Here is a 17,134-nt window from a genome sequence, read left to right on the forward strand (position 1 = left end):
TACCAGTACCTCTAGGCACTAGTACTCTGATGGGAACTTCTAAGAACAGCAGTCCCTTGAGCATTACACTGGTGAAACAAATAGCTGAGTGGGAAACTGCCTAAGGGAAGTGGATCTTGTTTCTAGATTGCAATCTGGGAAGCAAGCCTCATGGGCCCACCACTGGTTTCCAAATGAGCACTGAGGAATTAGCATCACATCTGCCAGGTATGGCTATTCTGAGGTGCATTTAACATTACAGGTAAAACACAAATAAATAGAACCAACCTTACCTATGCTGTACTTTAAAATACTTGCTGTGGAAAGGGAAGAGTTGGAAACACTTGACTGCTGTGGAGAGTGAGAAATGGGTGAAGATAAGATCTCAGGGTGAAAGGCAGCATCTTTGGGTCATATATTCAGGTTCAGAGCATGTGCAGCTGCTGTTCAAATGCACTCTGCATGTCTTTTTTCCTTCTGAATATTTTCTCACTGGTGGCCTTGACCAATTCCTTTTGTATAGTGCAAGTCACACATTGCATATGCAGGGAGGGCAGTAAATTGCTTTCCTGAACAGGGCCTCTAATGCTTACATTGGATAGTGTGCAAACGCACCGTGTATTTTCTGAAACCAAATTTGCTTGGCACTTGTTAGTGATTTTTGGAACCTGGCTGAGGCATGGAAAAACACTGAATAACAAATCTTAAACGTAAGCTGGCCAAACCTTTGATAGAAGCTTTTAAGCTTTTTTGTCTTTGCGGGAGTCCTCTGGAATGAGGACTTGGAGCATGAGAGAAAATACATCACCAGTGCAAGAAGAATTTATGACTAAATTAGTGTGAGATGTGCTGATTTAAGGACAATCTATATGTTCTGAAGGTGGAAGGCCAGAGCAGAAATGCAGGGGGGGTTGTGCAAACCAACAGTCCTGAGCTTTTGTTCACATATGCTGCCACCTATATGTGAGTCACTGACTTTGAGGAGTAAAACACCCTGAATTACAAAACCAGCTTATTAGATTTTATCTTCTTTTCCATTCTTAAATATGACATAAAATATAAATACTTCCCAAGTATATGGAAAATATTTTGTTCTAGAATTGAAAAAAAAAAAAAAAATCAAAGCTTATTTTATTTTTTTTATATACCCTTTTCTCTACCTTCCAAACTAGGAATAGCTCATAATACACTGGGAACATCTTAACTTTATCAACCATTGCAAACTAAAAAATATAAAGTTTCAGACCACCCAGACAGATGGTATTTTTCATGCTTCTGTATTTGCATACCAGAATGACTTTCATTTTTATCTCTCTTAAAGTGCACATGTAAAATCAATCACGGAGCAGAAATTATTATTGTAAGACTTGAAACTGGTTTAAAAGTCCTTCTTGCCAAGGTTATCAAATCATGGGAAACTTGGGGAGCTATGATTTTTATTGCAGTGTTTGGGGGTTTGTTTATTCTTTTTTGTTTGTTTGTTCCTCAAGGGAAGTCGATTTCCTAAAGGAGTACAACCAGCTGCAACAAAATACCAGGAAACCACTGACCAAGCGGTGCATATAAAAATTTTAAGTGAACAAATTAAAAACAATACTGGCTAATTAAAAAGTACCAATAGGAAGTCCAAACATTTGAAATTTCAATTAAAAATCTCTGGCACCCTTCTGACATGGATAAAGTTGGCATTTGCAGAACAGCAGCTTTCTCACCTGTCTCATTGAGCTCCCAGGATCCCACGCTGAAAGGGTTGTTTTTGTACATTACAATGTTGTTAATTAATGCTGAAAAACTAACAATAGGCCATTGTGTGCATCCAGGCACTTTTTATGAGCATAGTTTTTTGTTTTTTTTTCCTGGCTTCCCGCAAATAAATTAAGGCTTAAGCTGAGATTCACTGTCAACCTGGCATTCCAGGGTGTATTAAGTTTCTTTTCATTCGTATATCTTTTGTTTTCTCCCCTTGTTGTTTTCAGAGCCTACCTCCTCACTTAAAGGCAATGAGCTCTTCACAGATGCATGCCAAGCAAATAAATGCCCAGCAAGGTGAGGTGCATGAGAGAAACGAGGAGGTGTTTATCAAGGACAAGCTGAGAGAAACAGAGGGGCTTGACATCAAGGAAACTCTCGAGGACCAGATCGGCCAATGTTTCATCGAGTGTCGGTGAGCAGAGAGAAACACTTGCCCCTAAAGAAAACCATTTGCCCCAGGGAGCCTAATTTTGTAGTTCTTACAAATTGCAAATCCACCTTCCAATCCCACTGCAAGCATTACCTGCAGAACGAGCAGCAGAGCTTGTAACTAGGGAACCCAGGCTAGAGCATTACTCTGTACACAGCCTAGTAGCAGGGATCAGAGGTGCACCTTGAAAGACTGGCTGCAGAATCAGACCCACAAAGATTAAACCAGGGGCACATTCAAATTGCATGCTAGCTCGGGCTCTAGCTTTGCAATTATAAAAAGCATACCTACAGTTTAGGAACGCTGACTTTTTTCCCTGTCTGAATACATAAGGTTTAAGAGAGTAACACGGACTTCCATGAGACAGAAGTGTAATGATTTCCTATAGCAAATCACATCACTGGTACTGCAGTCTAGGTGCCTGCTGCCAGTGTTATCTATCAGCCTATATGAGTCTGAAGTATGCTTGTACTTGAGGCCTGACCTTGAAGACACTCCCCCAAATGTAACTTTATTTAGTAGTGCTGCTGATCTCAGTGAAACTTCACGTCTCAGTAGAGTTAAGCACATACTTACACGTTTTTAAACTGAGTGCTGACACCTATAGTTCTCTCAGGAAGTTTACTTTAGCTGAAGTTTGAGACTGGCAACTTCGATATGGCAATACTGTAAAGCTTCATTCTAAGGAATGCACACTGTTTCTGTGACACAGATATTTTTTTCCAGGATTTACCCTATCCAGTGGGTTAGTATGTAAAAGTAAATTGGGAAGCAGGGCCCAGAAATTCCAGGATTTATCAGCAAAGTTTCAGCTGCTCTGCATATGATCACTTCCAGTGGTTTTGTGTCTTGAGCTGCTTGGTGATGTTACAGGGCTTGTATTCATCTTGTGGGCTGGTGTCACATCCATTCATCATTCGGTATTTTTTCAGTGTACTGGCCCTTTCAGTCTACTGGCGTGTAGTTTCCAGGTGGAAACACAAATGCTTTCTGATGAAATCTTTCTCATTAAATATCCTTATTCTTATTTATCCCTTGCCTTTGGTGACTATACAACAGCAATTGCGTTTGTTGAAAAAAAAAAAAAAAAAAAAAAAAAAAGTCATTAAAATAGCACACAGGTTTATCACAATCTATGTTTCTTTTTTTGTACTTCTGGATCTTACCTACCTTTTAGACTCTAGTATATACTTACCCCATCTAGCCCTCCTTTAAAAATAACTCAGGGTTTTACAAACCTCAGTTTTCACAAAGCACTTCCCCATCCCCTAAATCAACCCTGCTCTTAGGGCCCAGACTGCACAGTGCTTGAGCTGCCATTTCCTGCCTCTTCCCACAACCCCCATGTTCTGAGGTACAGAAAGATCTTATTTCCTTTACTTAATATTACTCATCTAATAGTAATTCTCTAGCATAGGTCAATCATGTCCAATTATCTTGATGCTAGAGGTTGAGGAAAGCTAGCTGAAATACTGTGTATAATTGTTTCTTTAGGAGATTAACAGAGAACAGCCAATCTCCCAGAGAATAAACCCAGCTGTAAACCTCTTTAAAAACAGTTACAAGATACTATTAAAAGTAAAATCCTTCCTATCAAGGTAGTAACAGCAGATACCAAAGAGCCTAACCAATCCAAATAATCATTTGGAGGAAGCTGATACCAATGTTTGATCACTGGAGGCAGAGAGGAGTGGCTGAAGGAGCTATTCATCAAAACCCTTGCTACCTATTTTATAAGCGACCTGAGCCTCATGTATCTGTGAAATACTCTGAAGAAGGAAAGTGGAGTTTAAATGCTGAGCCTTCTTATTTAGTAAGCCTTACAAGCAAAATGGGACCCTGTTGTTAAATTTATATCCCAGATGTGCCCAGGGGCCCAACTTCAGATGAGACTTCAAGACTGTAGGCAGACAGAGTCAGTATCCCAGCATATAAATATGTGATTAAAGAAGTTGTAAGGAGTCTTTAACTACCCAGTAAGTTGTCTGGTCTGATCTAGTCAGGTTCAGTAGTCTTGAATCTCATCTAGACTTGAAAATTAACAAAGATTAAAGCCAATGTGTGAGTATAAGCACCACATTAACTGTTCTCAGATAGCTTTATGGGTATGCTTTTCCAGAGCAAGTGATTGTATTAAATGGGATTAAGATACACCCACACACAGAGTTAATCAGTGACAACGCTGCTTATCCACAAGGCTTTAGTCAGACAAGTTGTTCTTCTGCAACTGAGAAAGGCTGAGAAAACAGCTCCCCTCTGATCTTATGTTATAATCAGAACTGTGTTATGACAGAACTGCTTCTCTATCCACCCATCTAAAACAATCTGATTTTTAAACTGGAATAAAAATCAGTTTTAGGCTAAAACAGATCATTTCAATGGAGCACAATTAAAGGAAATGCTGCATGTGTGTTTATGGCAATTTTGTGGTGTGCCTGCACGGGGGGTCATCAGGTGGCAGAGGGACAGTGACAGACTTGCTGCCATCAGAGCACTGTGTTCAATCATTCTCCCTGTTACTGTCTTCTTTTAAATGAACTGCCCCTCAACTTATCTGAAAATCACTAAGGCACATTTCAGCCAAGACTAGACAGATCTCATTAATAAAATCTGTTCTAGCGACTTAGCAGTGTGGCAGATAAAACCCTGTCCCCATTTTGCAGCCAGCGGGAGAGCTGCCATCAGCTTCCGCGGAGGCTGGACATCACCCAATATTTCAGCTCGTGTGGATCTGGCTGAGTGATGCCGTGGTTTGTGGGATAGAGAGGAGGCACCAAGCTGCCTGCCACGATGCTCTTCGCGGGAGACCTCCATTGAGGTGACCAAAAGAATTTTCCCAGCAGACACATTCACTTGCTTCCAAAATAGGTGAAAGAAAAATTTTGCTAAATGTTGCTACACAGGGGAAGCACGTGTGTTGGGCAGAGCCAAGTTGTGTCTTGCTCCTGCCTGGCCTGCTGAGCAGCGGGCCAGAACTGAAGTGTCAAGGTTTACATTATTACCTGCCAGGATGTACTTTGGCTCTCCATTAAGGCAGTCTACAAGATCAACATCTAAATGTAGCTTATAAATTATTCTTTAACTAGGCTTTTTGACAGAGTTTACCATTTTCTGTAGTCTATTAAATAAACAGATAGCTAAAAGGGAACAAAGATTCTTTTGAATGAATTTTGCTGCATGTACTAAAAAAATAAACCCAAACTTCCATACTGCGTCCTTCAATTGGAACGGGATGTGATAGGAAATACAATTAGCAGGTGTTGTCTTTCAGCACCGCTACTATCAGATTACAAAAGCAATGAGCACGTATTAAATTTCTCCACTTATACAGAGAACTGTTATAAATATTTACCACTTTCTTTGCACAAGGGAATAGGAGTAGCTTCAGTCATTTCAAAAACCAAGACAACAACTTCTGAAGATAGGTTCTGGAAAAAAAAAAAAAAAAAAAAGCAAAACCCAAAGGAATAGATCGAACAAAAAAGTTTCAGTTGCTTTATAACACAAAATATTTTTTAATGTAACACTACAATTAATAGCCCTACTGTCCATCGTTCTCTTTATCTGTATTAACTTTTATGAAGCTCTTCTTATGTGGCTGGCAGATTATTCACATACAGCTTTCTAGACTTCTGTTTTGCCTTGTTCCTGTGGTCAATACTAAAAAAAGAAAGATTTTTTGAACACTTGAGATCATTTGAAAAAAAAAAAAAAAATCATGCTATCTACCTGTAGTCCTCCCTGTTTTTCAAGGTAGCTATGTTATTCATGGAACAGGAGTACAAATGCTCCAGAATTAATACTTGCTGTGATTATGTACCTCTGAGCCTGGATTTTAATCAAATGACTCCCACACATTCCATCCATTATATTAATAACAGAGTTTTATATTAAAATGTAGCAATTACATAGCTGGGGCTTTAGTTTCAATTTCCTGTGCTATTCCAGACCAGAAACATTTTTCTCTTAATTTCACATTCAGGGTTTTGCACTGCATATGCAAGAACTGTCATCATTGTCTTCTCCACGGTACATACCAACAGTCCCCAAATAACAAATCTTTCTCGGATTCATCCCTAAATTAAAAAAAAAAAAAAAGCAGGAAGAAGGGTAAAGAAGGATCCCCTTATTATATGGAAAACTGTTGTAGCATTTTTGTCTAAGAAAAGTCTGCTCTGACAGAAATCAATACAAAGGATCAGAAATCAAGATGAGGTTTTTATTACCAGAGATAGCCTGAAGAATCACAGGGGAGAGCCTAATACACAGGCTTTGCTGTAATGTGTCTTATGCCCTCTAGCTGTAACAAATTATGCTGTGAATTTCTTGGAGGATTTATATGCCTCTGCTCAGCGCTCTGGGGAGCATTTCATCAGTGGCATTGCTGACCTAATAACAGGGGATCTAAGTAATAGCAACTTTTATGTACGTTATGTGTTATTCCCACAGATTTGGGGATTGGTTTTCTCGAGGAAGGAGGAGGCAAGGGGTAAATGTGCTTTCATAATAGGTTTACACTTTACTGATTAGCTTTGAATGATCTTCTCGCTCTGCCTGCTGACTTGAGTGCTGTCAGAAAAAGAATTGGCCAAGCCTCATGGTGAGCGAGTGAGACTTCTTCTGAAGCGGGGGGTTCCTGTGCTTTATTTATTCATTTGGAGCATTCCTGACAGCCAGCCCAGGCTTTGATGCAGGGGAAGAGAGAAAGAAATAGGAAGCGATCGTGTTATATTTCCCTTTTTCACAGGACTGTTTTGTTGAGCCGAGTTCACTGCCAATATGCCTGTTCACGGGACTCCCTAGGTAGCAGGGGGTGGGTGATGCGGAGGCAGGAGGAAAACGAATGGAGAGAGAGGTTTTGCACTGAAACTCCACAGAATAGGGCAAGTATTCATTTGCGTCAGGCGCTGCCTGTATCGCCTTTCACACTCCCTACACTCTGCTCCTTACGAAGTTAATATTAATGCGTGTGCAAGTTGCCAGGCAATCCATCAACAGCCGAAATCTTGCCAACAGGACACAGACAGATAGCACTTCGGCTGTGCCAGCCTGCACCACCCCTGCCCTCTGCTCCCCCGGCCCCGGGTCGGAGGAGCTGAGCCGCTCCAAGTCCATCCGGACTTGTCTCGGTCTCCAGCCCCACTGGGATTACTGGACGTGCTCTCAGGCTGCCAGAAGCTCTTTCCAAGGAACCAAGGAGTACAGAGTACAGTCTCTGCACAACATGGCACCAGTTTGAAAAACAGCTGATACGAAAATTGCTTAATAACTAGTTTCTGTGCAGCAAGCCGCAATGGCAGACAGTTCTTTTAAACAGCAAGCTCCAGTCTGGAACTCCTTGGAAAATGACCAAATAGACAGAGTATCAGACCCTTAATCACAGTCCACACTTTACAATGCCCCATTACTCTTACAAATGCCTTTCCTTCTTCTCTGCTACCCCTGCAAGGGCACTTCTCCCATAGAAACCTACAGAGGAATGCCTCTCTTGCATCTGGTACTTTATATTCAGCACAGACAGGAGTTACTGCCCACAGGAGCTGTTTATAGATGGGTGATGAAATGCTCTCTTTCACCTAATCCATATTGTCATTACTTGTTTTCCCTGTCATCATTAAAGGATCATCACGCACTCATGAGCCACTTGTATGCAACATTCCATTTGGGTGCAAAAATTACCAGCCAGAAGTAGCTGTGAGCTCAATGTACAACAGGAGGATGGTTCTGCAGTCAGGGATAAATAAGGGAATTGTCTCCTAATCGCATCAGATGAGGAGGAGATGAATGAAATTAGAAAGAAGTCTATATCTGCAGCACATTTTTCTCCTGTCCTTATCTGCTCGCTAAAGTTGATCATATCCTTTCCTAGCCTTGTGTATTCAACACACCGAAAGCCTGCACAAAGTGAGTTCTTCAGGGAATGTCACAAAAGAAGTCGAAGTTTCTTTTGAATCACTCTGCAGACAGAGTGTTTCTCCTCTGAGCCTTTTTTCAGGAGGGTGAAGACAAGCTCTAAGTTGTGGAGGTGAAGCTCTGGGAGGTGATGGCAGAGGCTTGGGGGTCCTCTTCTCTCCCAGTACTTTGTGTTCCTTACTGGGACATCAATACTACAGCAAATGGGCACATTTGCTAAACTTTGGCTAAATACTAAGAATTCTACGTTGTTCTTTCATCAGGCTTGCTGAGAACAAGAGAGAAGGTTCAGGTAAAGCTGAATAATAGATTTTTTTATTTTTTTATAAGTACTAAGGAGGAGATACTCCTGTAGTCTCTAAATCAACTGATCCAGAATTGTTGCCGTATTTCATGTTGGAACGAGATTTGTCTTTTACAAAACCTCCAAGCAAGGGACAGAAGAGATGAGTTCTGTTTTTCAGTCCATAGCTTCACCTCTGTTTTCTGACAGAAATAACAACTTTAGATTTTGTAAAGGCATTGTAACAATTAGTGCTAGTACAAGGTGCTCTCTGTACACCTTTCTGCAAAGCCAAAAGGCCATTCATTAGGAACAGCTTACATCTAACATCAACTTTTCTGGACATGGGGGACATGGCTCAGCCTGCACCCAGGTGCTTGACTGTACCTTGTGTAGACACTCAAAGCTAGCTTCAAAACAGGAACACCACAGCCGTGACAGTGCTTAGCCCTGGCAACAAAACCTGCACAGGACCCTACAAAGAGATTTTGTCAGCTATGCTGAGCCCCTTGCTGCAAGCAGCCACACCGCCATCTGAGCCCAAGCTGGTTAGTTCAGAGCACATCTGTGGGAACTGAAACCCTGCCTCTGGGCTGCAGGGTGAGACAACCTCTAAGAGTGATTAATTAACATAATTAGGAGCTGTAAACATTAATGGGTAATGTTCAAGCCTTTCCTAACACATTCCTAAAGCTTCCACTGAGTAGTTATCTATTGACTAATTTTGGCAGACATCTTTAAGGCTGGAGGGAGCGAGGGAAGGGAATGCAAATGCATCACTGGCTTACCGGAGGAGTACCAGAACAAATAACCCACCAGGTTTCTTTGAGCAGAGGGAAAATAAGTTATCATAAACAAGAGGACGGTTTGTGTATGGTGGGGGAAAAGCAGAGAGTGTGCGCTGAGGATTAAATAGCAAGATTATCATGAGAAGCAGGATGTTGAAGAGGCCAGGACTGCAGCCCACAGTTCTGCAACCTGTTTTCCCATTGATTGGAATCAACTCTTAAGATCTGATAGCCATTAAAAAAAAAATAACTCAGTCATTCTTGCTTGTGGGAACACCATTGTCCTCTTTTAAAAGTGTGAACCCCTCTAATTCCAGAGGAGGGGCAACTGTTATTAAGTCCATCTGCAGTTAATCCACTTTATTGGGTGTCCGTGGATTTACAGGAGGCAGGGGACACCTCTGGAAGCTTCTGTGCAGTGGCAGAAGTTGCCTACTTCAGTGTGTGCTAAGAATTTATGAGAGTGCTGACATTAATGGAGGCGGCTTGATGGCTTTTGGGGGGGATCAGCCGGAATCCCCTGGATTCATATATTTCTCATACTTGGTGAAACACAGATAAATCTTGGTAGCGGGTATCTGCAACAGTAAGACCAGTTGAACCCTGGTGTCAGGCCTCCAGAGAGGCATTGATAGTATTACTAGTTCTGCTTTCTAAATCATCACAAACTCTGAAATATGTTGCCTTCCCATTTTTGTAAGGCTCCTTGCATTTACACTTCAATTTATAGTGATTGGCAGCTCTGCATAGTGATTAAAAACATATGCAAAGGACCCTGCTGCTCTTTCTTCATCTCCTATTTTGTTCATTGAACTTTCAAAAGTTTGAAATAATCGAGGAACAAAAATAAGATTCTTAAAATATCTCAGGTGCAAGTCAAGATTCCCAGTTTTCAACATCACTTTTGTCACCTAATGAGCCAACGCTGCACATAAACACAACTGCACCAGTTTTCCAAACTCCACTGCTCCCTTCCAGATAGACATTCAGATGTCTTAAATCACTACAAGTTGTTGGTGACCTTACCTGAATGATCTCTCCTTTGGCTGACAGTTTGTTCCTGAAATGGGGTCAGGCCCTGATATTATTTAGCACAGCTAAGTCTTTACCCTAAGCAGACCCTTGTTAGCTTCTAAAGAGGGTTTCATGTACTTTACGAGCAAATTTAACAAGATCAGGGCTGTTTCAAGGGTTTTACAGACAGAAGAGCATGCTGTTGGACCCCAAGGACTTGCTCTCCAAGCAGTTCACCATGAGTACAAGCTCAGGGAAAACTATTTCAGTGCCATGGAGGGCTCAGCATCTTGCAGGAACACTCAGGACTCCAAGCATCTGCAGACACGTATTCATCTTTTCATTGGGCATGATTTGCATTGCACACTTCTTGCCATACTTGCATATAAATTATTCATTAGCAGCATTAAAAGCTCATTCAGATTTGAACAGTCACACGTTACAAAGCCATAACGAGCATGGTTCTTCTTCAGATCACTCTGTCCTCCTCCTCCACTTTCCTCCTCAACCTGCTTCCTTCTAAATCACTTGCTCAGAAAGACTTAACCTTTTTGGAGAGGGAGTTTTTGCAAGGGCATGTAGTGACAGGATAAGGAGTAATGGTTTTAAACTAAAAGAGGGTAGATGCAGATTAGGAACAAAGGAACAAATTCTGCACTCTGAGGACAGTGAGGCCCTGTCCCAGGCTGCCCAGAGGAGCTGTGGGTGCCCCATCCCTGGCAGTGCCCAAGGCCAGGCTGGATAGGGCCTGATTTGCTTGAGGCAGGGGTGGTACTGGGTGGGCTTTGAGGTCCCTTCCAGCCCTAAGTATTCTGTGATTCCCCACCCCATCTCACGGTCTGCCTCTGCAGTTTTCAACTGTAAAGCCCTAAACACTCTGGTGACTGTAGACTATAGGCAAAAATTTTCAGAGACAACTAGCTCGGCCTGTGGAGATAGGACTTTTTTTTTTTTTTTTTTTTAAACAGGGACAGCAAAACTATATATGTTCGAAAGGCTTGCAGCTCCTTGTCCTACATCTTGAGATCAAAAAGATAGGTCTCATTGGATATTTGCATTTTTAGCAAAATGGTGTCTGCAGCTAGCAAGACCAAAGCAGGAAGTCTCAGTATGTGCACTGGGTGTTACAGCTGATGGTCAGCAAGGGAAAACCAAAGGATCCAAATCACAGTGTTAGACCAAGGGCAGGCTGCTCTTTGACCTGTCATGCCAGTCACTTCCAGCCCAGTTCTTACAGACATACCCATCCCGAGCACTATTCTGCAGGCTGAATTCCTGGCTTCACTCGCTTTCTACTTTTGGATTTGCAGCACTACAGAGGCAAAACTGACCATTATAACAAATTTAGGTTAGATTCCCTTCCTACCTTCCTTAAATGGCTGAAAAGGAGTCACAGATATCCAGGGTCCCTTGACCTTGAGTTTAAACCTCCTGCTTAGCATTAAAGCTCCTAAAAATATTCATTCCTTTATACGTCCAAAAGTCTGGAATCCGCTAAAGTAAATAGCATTACTCTGAGTTGGTCCCATTTGCAAGCAAGAAGAAAAATCTTGTAACTAATTAGTTCATTTTCCTAAAGTACTCATAGCCATCTACAGTAATACTTGGGAATTAAAAGCTTGAAAACGCTAAGTGTTGCCGACATAATGCAACAACCTCCTGCTGATATTCTCAAGGACACTTCCCGAACAGTAGATTTATTTGTTGTCATAGATACTCACACAGACACAAACATCAGTAAGGTTCAGGGCTTGCACTTGCCAGCAGCTTATTACAATACAGCTCCACATGTTTTAAAGTTTGGATTGGACTTTTTTCTGGGAAATGCTGCAGTAGTGCCTGGCGCAATGGGCACGTTAGGTCGCAGTTCTTCCACACTGTATTTTCTTTATTCCTTTCTCAAGCAGGGTCCCCACACGTCAGACAGGATTTCTGAGGGAAGGGACAAGTGGGGTATTTAACAGTGGTATCTATTCTTTGTTTGAGCAGCATAGCACAGTCCTGATCAATAAGAAAGGAAGAAGGGAGTAAATTCCAAGGGGAAGAGGAAGGGACCCAGCCCAGCAGTTTTTCACTTCACTCTGTGGTAGAGAGAGGTATCTTCTCCAGCAAGTTAATACAGAGCAGGTGGAAGAACCAATTCTCCCACTTCCCCCTTTCCTGCCACAGAGTGAATGAAGATATGCTGGGATACAGGAACAAGGAGCAGGCAGAGAAAAAAGCCTCAGGAGTCCCACTGGTGCCTGGTGGAAGGACAGAGAGGTACTGGGGAGTCAGTGGCTGGCAGAGGAGAGGTGTTTAAAAGATATTCTGGGAAAAGAAAGAGTAAGGAAAAGCTTAGAAGTAAGGCGAATAAAAATGAACAGGAAGCGCAGAGCAGTGGTTCCCAAACTACAGCCCTTGCTCCACAGAAAGATCTCTTTGGAAAAGCAAGCAAAGGAGGTAGAAAAGACATTTTCAGCCTTGGCTCTATAAAATGCAAAGAAGAAAGGAAGCAAGTGGGGAAAAAAGAAACGTGGCATGGACTGACACAAGAAGCAGAGCAAAAGGGTAGCAGAAACATTCACAAGGAGCTAGAGAGGCAGAAGCAGAAAAGAATGGATGAAAGAGGCATATAACTGGGGGAAAAAATACCCTGAGCTACCAATTTGAAAAACAGGGACAGTTAGAACCAGAGACTGATGGAAAATATGAAGCATGTCCAATAGAAAGACAAAAGAGCAGTCTCTGGAGGTGTATGCCACCAAGCAAGCTCAGGTGGAGGTATAAAAAAAAAAAACAAAAAACAAAAAAACCCGATTGTCTACAGCCAGGAAGTCTGATTTGACTATGGAGTGGATGAAGGCATGTGAGTTATGGTTGGGAATACAGCTGTGAATGACAGCCTGTTATTCTTTCTCACGGGATAAGAGGGATATATTTAGTTCTGAAATACAGTCCTTTCACTGTTTTCACTGACAGTGGGTTTTTCGGAGTTTACATACCGGGGACCATAGCGGCAGTGTGTCTGATGGAATATAAGACTGAATCAGGCCATTGCGGTTTCAATATGCCAGCGTGTTTATTTAACAAGCTGCTGACAAGTTACTTAAGTGCTGAATTTCAAGCGAATCCCACACACAAGGGACTTGCATCATCTAGCACAGAAAATCTAGGCTTCCACTGGAAATCAGTGTAACATCCACCACACTGTTAAGACAGCTTCCATCCTGGTCTCATTTCTCCTTGCCCTTCTTCACCTGTACCTTAGCCCATCTGTTTTTCAAGCCAAATGTCAAAATACACAATTAGACTCAAGCTCAGCTGCCATAAGATACCACTAGGGTTTCACACCTATGCCCTTCTTCAGTTTGGGGCATAATTCAAATTCTGATAGGGTTAAGCAAAAGGAGATGTGGGCAGCAGGGTGGAAGAAGCAGGTTACCTCATCAGCCTCCAGATCTCTATAATGAAATAGCCAGTACAGGCTCCGGGTGACAGCAGTATTACCTGGATAATATTGCACCCAGGTAAGGGTGCCAAGGGCAGGTGAGGCGAGGCATCTTTTCTCCTTCAAGCACTTTGCATATTTCTCTTTGGAGCACCAAACTGCACATTTGCTAAATGAGCAGTGTGCTGCAAGATTTGGCAAGCACCTAAGTAAATCCTCCCCAGTGCAAAGTTAGCATTAAAGTTGGTCCATCCAAATGCTATGCTCGGATTGAATCTTGACTTAACACTGAAAAGGTTTTGAGATACTATTTCTGAGAGTGGAACAAGAACTTGCCTGAAACCTGAGTCTCATCCACTCCTTCCAGAATCAATATGTTTCAGTTTTACTGAGAATTTCGGCATGGGGGAGATTAGTCAGACTCCATCAATCAGGTTGGTTTTATTATCCAGGTCAGAGTCCAGGGCTTTTCAGTCATGCTGCGTTTCAGCCATGTGCAGATACAACAGAAAATCTATTTATAGTAATTTACTTTAAAAATGCCCAGCTATTGGCATCACAAACTATGTTTTGTCTGCTGTATCAGGCATCTTCAGGACTTACACAATTGCAGTATTAGGAGTTACCATCCTAGGCAGAGTAAGAGATTTTACACTGCATGTAAGGGGCTTGCTGGTTCTTGTTAGGCTCTGCTCATAAAAAATAACAATTTCAGCATAGTCCCATTCAGTGTGATGTCTCACCAAATAGAAACTTGTTTCACTTGGGCAAAGAGCACAGAACCATAAAAGAGCTCGATACTTGCATAAAAGTACTGAGTATGTCTCAGTACTTACACAAAAGAGTTCAGTCCTTACTGAGATATTTATATAATATCAGGAAACTGCATCGCTCCTAACTAAAATCTGTTCAAACACTCCCCTCTCCTCTTAGATTGCCTTACTGATGCATGAATCCTGTGGTGGATTGGAAAGGAAATTTACTTTCTTGTTTTGTGCTCCCCATCACATAGGGAGACTGGCTCTTCCTTGCAGATTTTTCTGGAAAGCATCTAATCCAGCAAGTAATTTTGAAGATATTGGTTTAAAGTGCGGCTGTAAGTTAAAGCCTGCAGTCTCTATAGCTGCAGGATTCCTCAACGTATTCCAAGACAAAACACAATTGCTCCAGGGGAGCAAATTCCAGAGCTCTGCCATCTTCCGTATTGCATACATGTGCTTCCCATCACAGGCTCAGCACTCGTGGCTGCCACAGAGAGGGTAACACTATGCCCAACATATCATTTCGCCGTCATCCTCTTCTGGGAAATCATGTATAACATGGGCTTTTATTCATTATGGATTGCAAGGTTTGCAGTTGTGGGAGGCCTGGGAACTGGTGGGAGTGAAGGTGGGAGAAGCTGATTGTAGCCTCTCCCACGTATGTGCCTGTATTTCATTCCTGTCCAAACCTAATCTTTACATTCCTCCCTTCGTGAGCCTTGCTTTCCTACAATAAGGCCATTCCAAAGAACTGATCCTCTGTATAGGCCCATAAAGCAATACATTTACATCTCCACTATTAAAATAAATAAATAAATAAATAAATAAGAAGAGAAAGAGGGAGGTAGAAAAAAACATTCCTCTAGGGTTAGCAAGTGAATATGCAACTTGGCCTTCGAGTTTCAGCCTTTCTTCTCAGATAGCACTTCCCACACTTCCCTACGTATTACACCACTTGGGAAGAAGAATGTTACCAATGTTTGGGTGCCCTGCTTCTGCCACGAGTGGGCTGCTGGACCAGCTCCATATTCCCAGAGGACAGCCCCTAGACCTCTGACAAACAGTCTGCCTCTTCCTGCCCCACTGCCAACAACTCTCTGCAGCACCTGCCCTGTGTACCAAAGAAACATTTAAAAACCATGTCATCAGGCCACAACATAAATGAAGAATAATAACAAAGCTCCATTTTGTGCTTATAATTGTTTAAATTTGAGTGCATTCCACTGAGAGTAGCATGGGCAAAAGAATTCATTTGGAGATGCAATGCCTGAGCCCTGCAATAGGACTCAGAATTGAATTAAGAATTCAATTCTTTATCAGTCTTTAAGATTGCCCCCACTCTCAGCCAGTTCCAGGAGATGACAATATACACCAGAGAGATGCAGAAAACAAGTAAACAAAAATTTATCTATGTATATATACACACCACTCCAATTTTTCTTTCACATAACTAAAAGGTGGGGGTTAATGAGCTTGGCATCTCAAGGTATCACAGTGTGTTTCTTGGACTGCAAAGATGACTAAGTTTTTCAATTAACACCTTTGATAAATGGATGCTCTTACTACCAGCCTGAGACTAGTTTCTAATTGAGCTCATCTAGAATGTTTCTCCCTTTTTTTTTTTTTCCCACCCGCTTTTAAATTGCCAATGCAGAGATTCTAATTGATTTTTGTTGGTACTGAACTATTAGTTTGTTAGTATTGACCAGGAGCCTTTGGACCAGGCACATTTAAACATTTCTAACTTTGTATACATTTTCTCAGCAATATTCTTCAAGATCAGTCTCAGGTTTTTCCCCATTTTATGTTCTGTGTATACCTGATTGTGATTTATTCAAATAAGGCTGCTCAAGCCAATTGGGACGAACATTGAAAATCATGCACTGTGACTGCTTTCATATGCATGAAATTGCCTCAGATTTATCATTAAAGAGTTCATTTAAACACTCATGGAAACCACAGAGAACCGGATCTCTCGAAGTGAACAAGAATGTTAGCAGCAGAAAATCTCAGAGCAAGGCATTTGGTTGCTTTCTTAACTGAAGAATACATCATGCCACATTTTCAACCTCTTATTCCCCACTGAAGTTCTCCCCCGTCACAAGTGCTTGTAAAGCAAGCATCATCTTAGCTACAAGTAGTGTCATTTGTGCGACACTGCGATATTGATCTTAAATGAAGTTGCAAGCCACTCTCCCAAGCAGTAATGTGATGCCTGACAGATACTGATTACGCGTTGTCCTTTACAAACGCTTAAAGACAAGTCATGGACTGGCAGCAGGTCAGAGGCACAACAATCCTTGAATGGGACAGCTCTGATATAGTGGTTGGATAAGACAGCACACACATGCAGATAATTTTAATATAGGGAGGTGAAAAATGCTGCCAGTTATGTCAGACTGAACTGTGTTTCTGCACAGAAGTAAGGCAGACTTAGAGCTCCTCAAAAGAAGGAAATTAACTGCTGAAATACATCTGATGCTGCTTTCACCATCACCTCAGATTTACCCATCTTCACCCCACAGTAAAATTATGCAAGCAGTTATAAACCAGATAAAAATCACATTGTTTTAGACCTTGCCTCTGGTAGGCTGGGTTGTTTTAACCACTGACACACAAGGTTAACTATTATGCTTATACGCTGCGCTGTATTTATTTGAACATTTAAATAAGGGTAGATCAAAGCACAAAGATTCTCTGTTCGTTTTCAAGCTATCGGTCCCAAATTTTCCAGACAGACATAAAGGATGCATATGCTGCACAGTGCGTGCGGGGAGTTTGACA

General features: G+C 41.8%; 1 protein-coding gene across 1 annotated transcript in view; it reads left to right on the forward strand.

Moving 5' to 3' along the window:
- DRC11 (dynein regulatory complex subunit 11) overlaps positions 1–17,134 on the forward strand; it is a gene marked incomplete at both ends in the record, with an annotated part of 98,838 nt that overhangs the window by 21,089 nt on the left and 60,615 nt on the right. The window contains one exon of the mRNA XM_082763216.1: positions 1,956–2,143. Coding sequence (XP_082619342.1) covers positions 1,956–2,143 — 188 coding nt within the window. The remainder of the gene's footprint in view (positions 1–1,955; positions 2,144–17,134) is intronic.

Source organism: Aythya marila, assembly GCF_965140915.1.
Source record: "Aythya marila genome assembly, chromosome: 6".
Lineage (NCBI taxonomy): Eukaryota > Metazoa > Chordata > Aves > Anseriformes > Anatidae > Aythya > Aythya marila.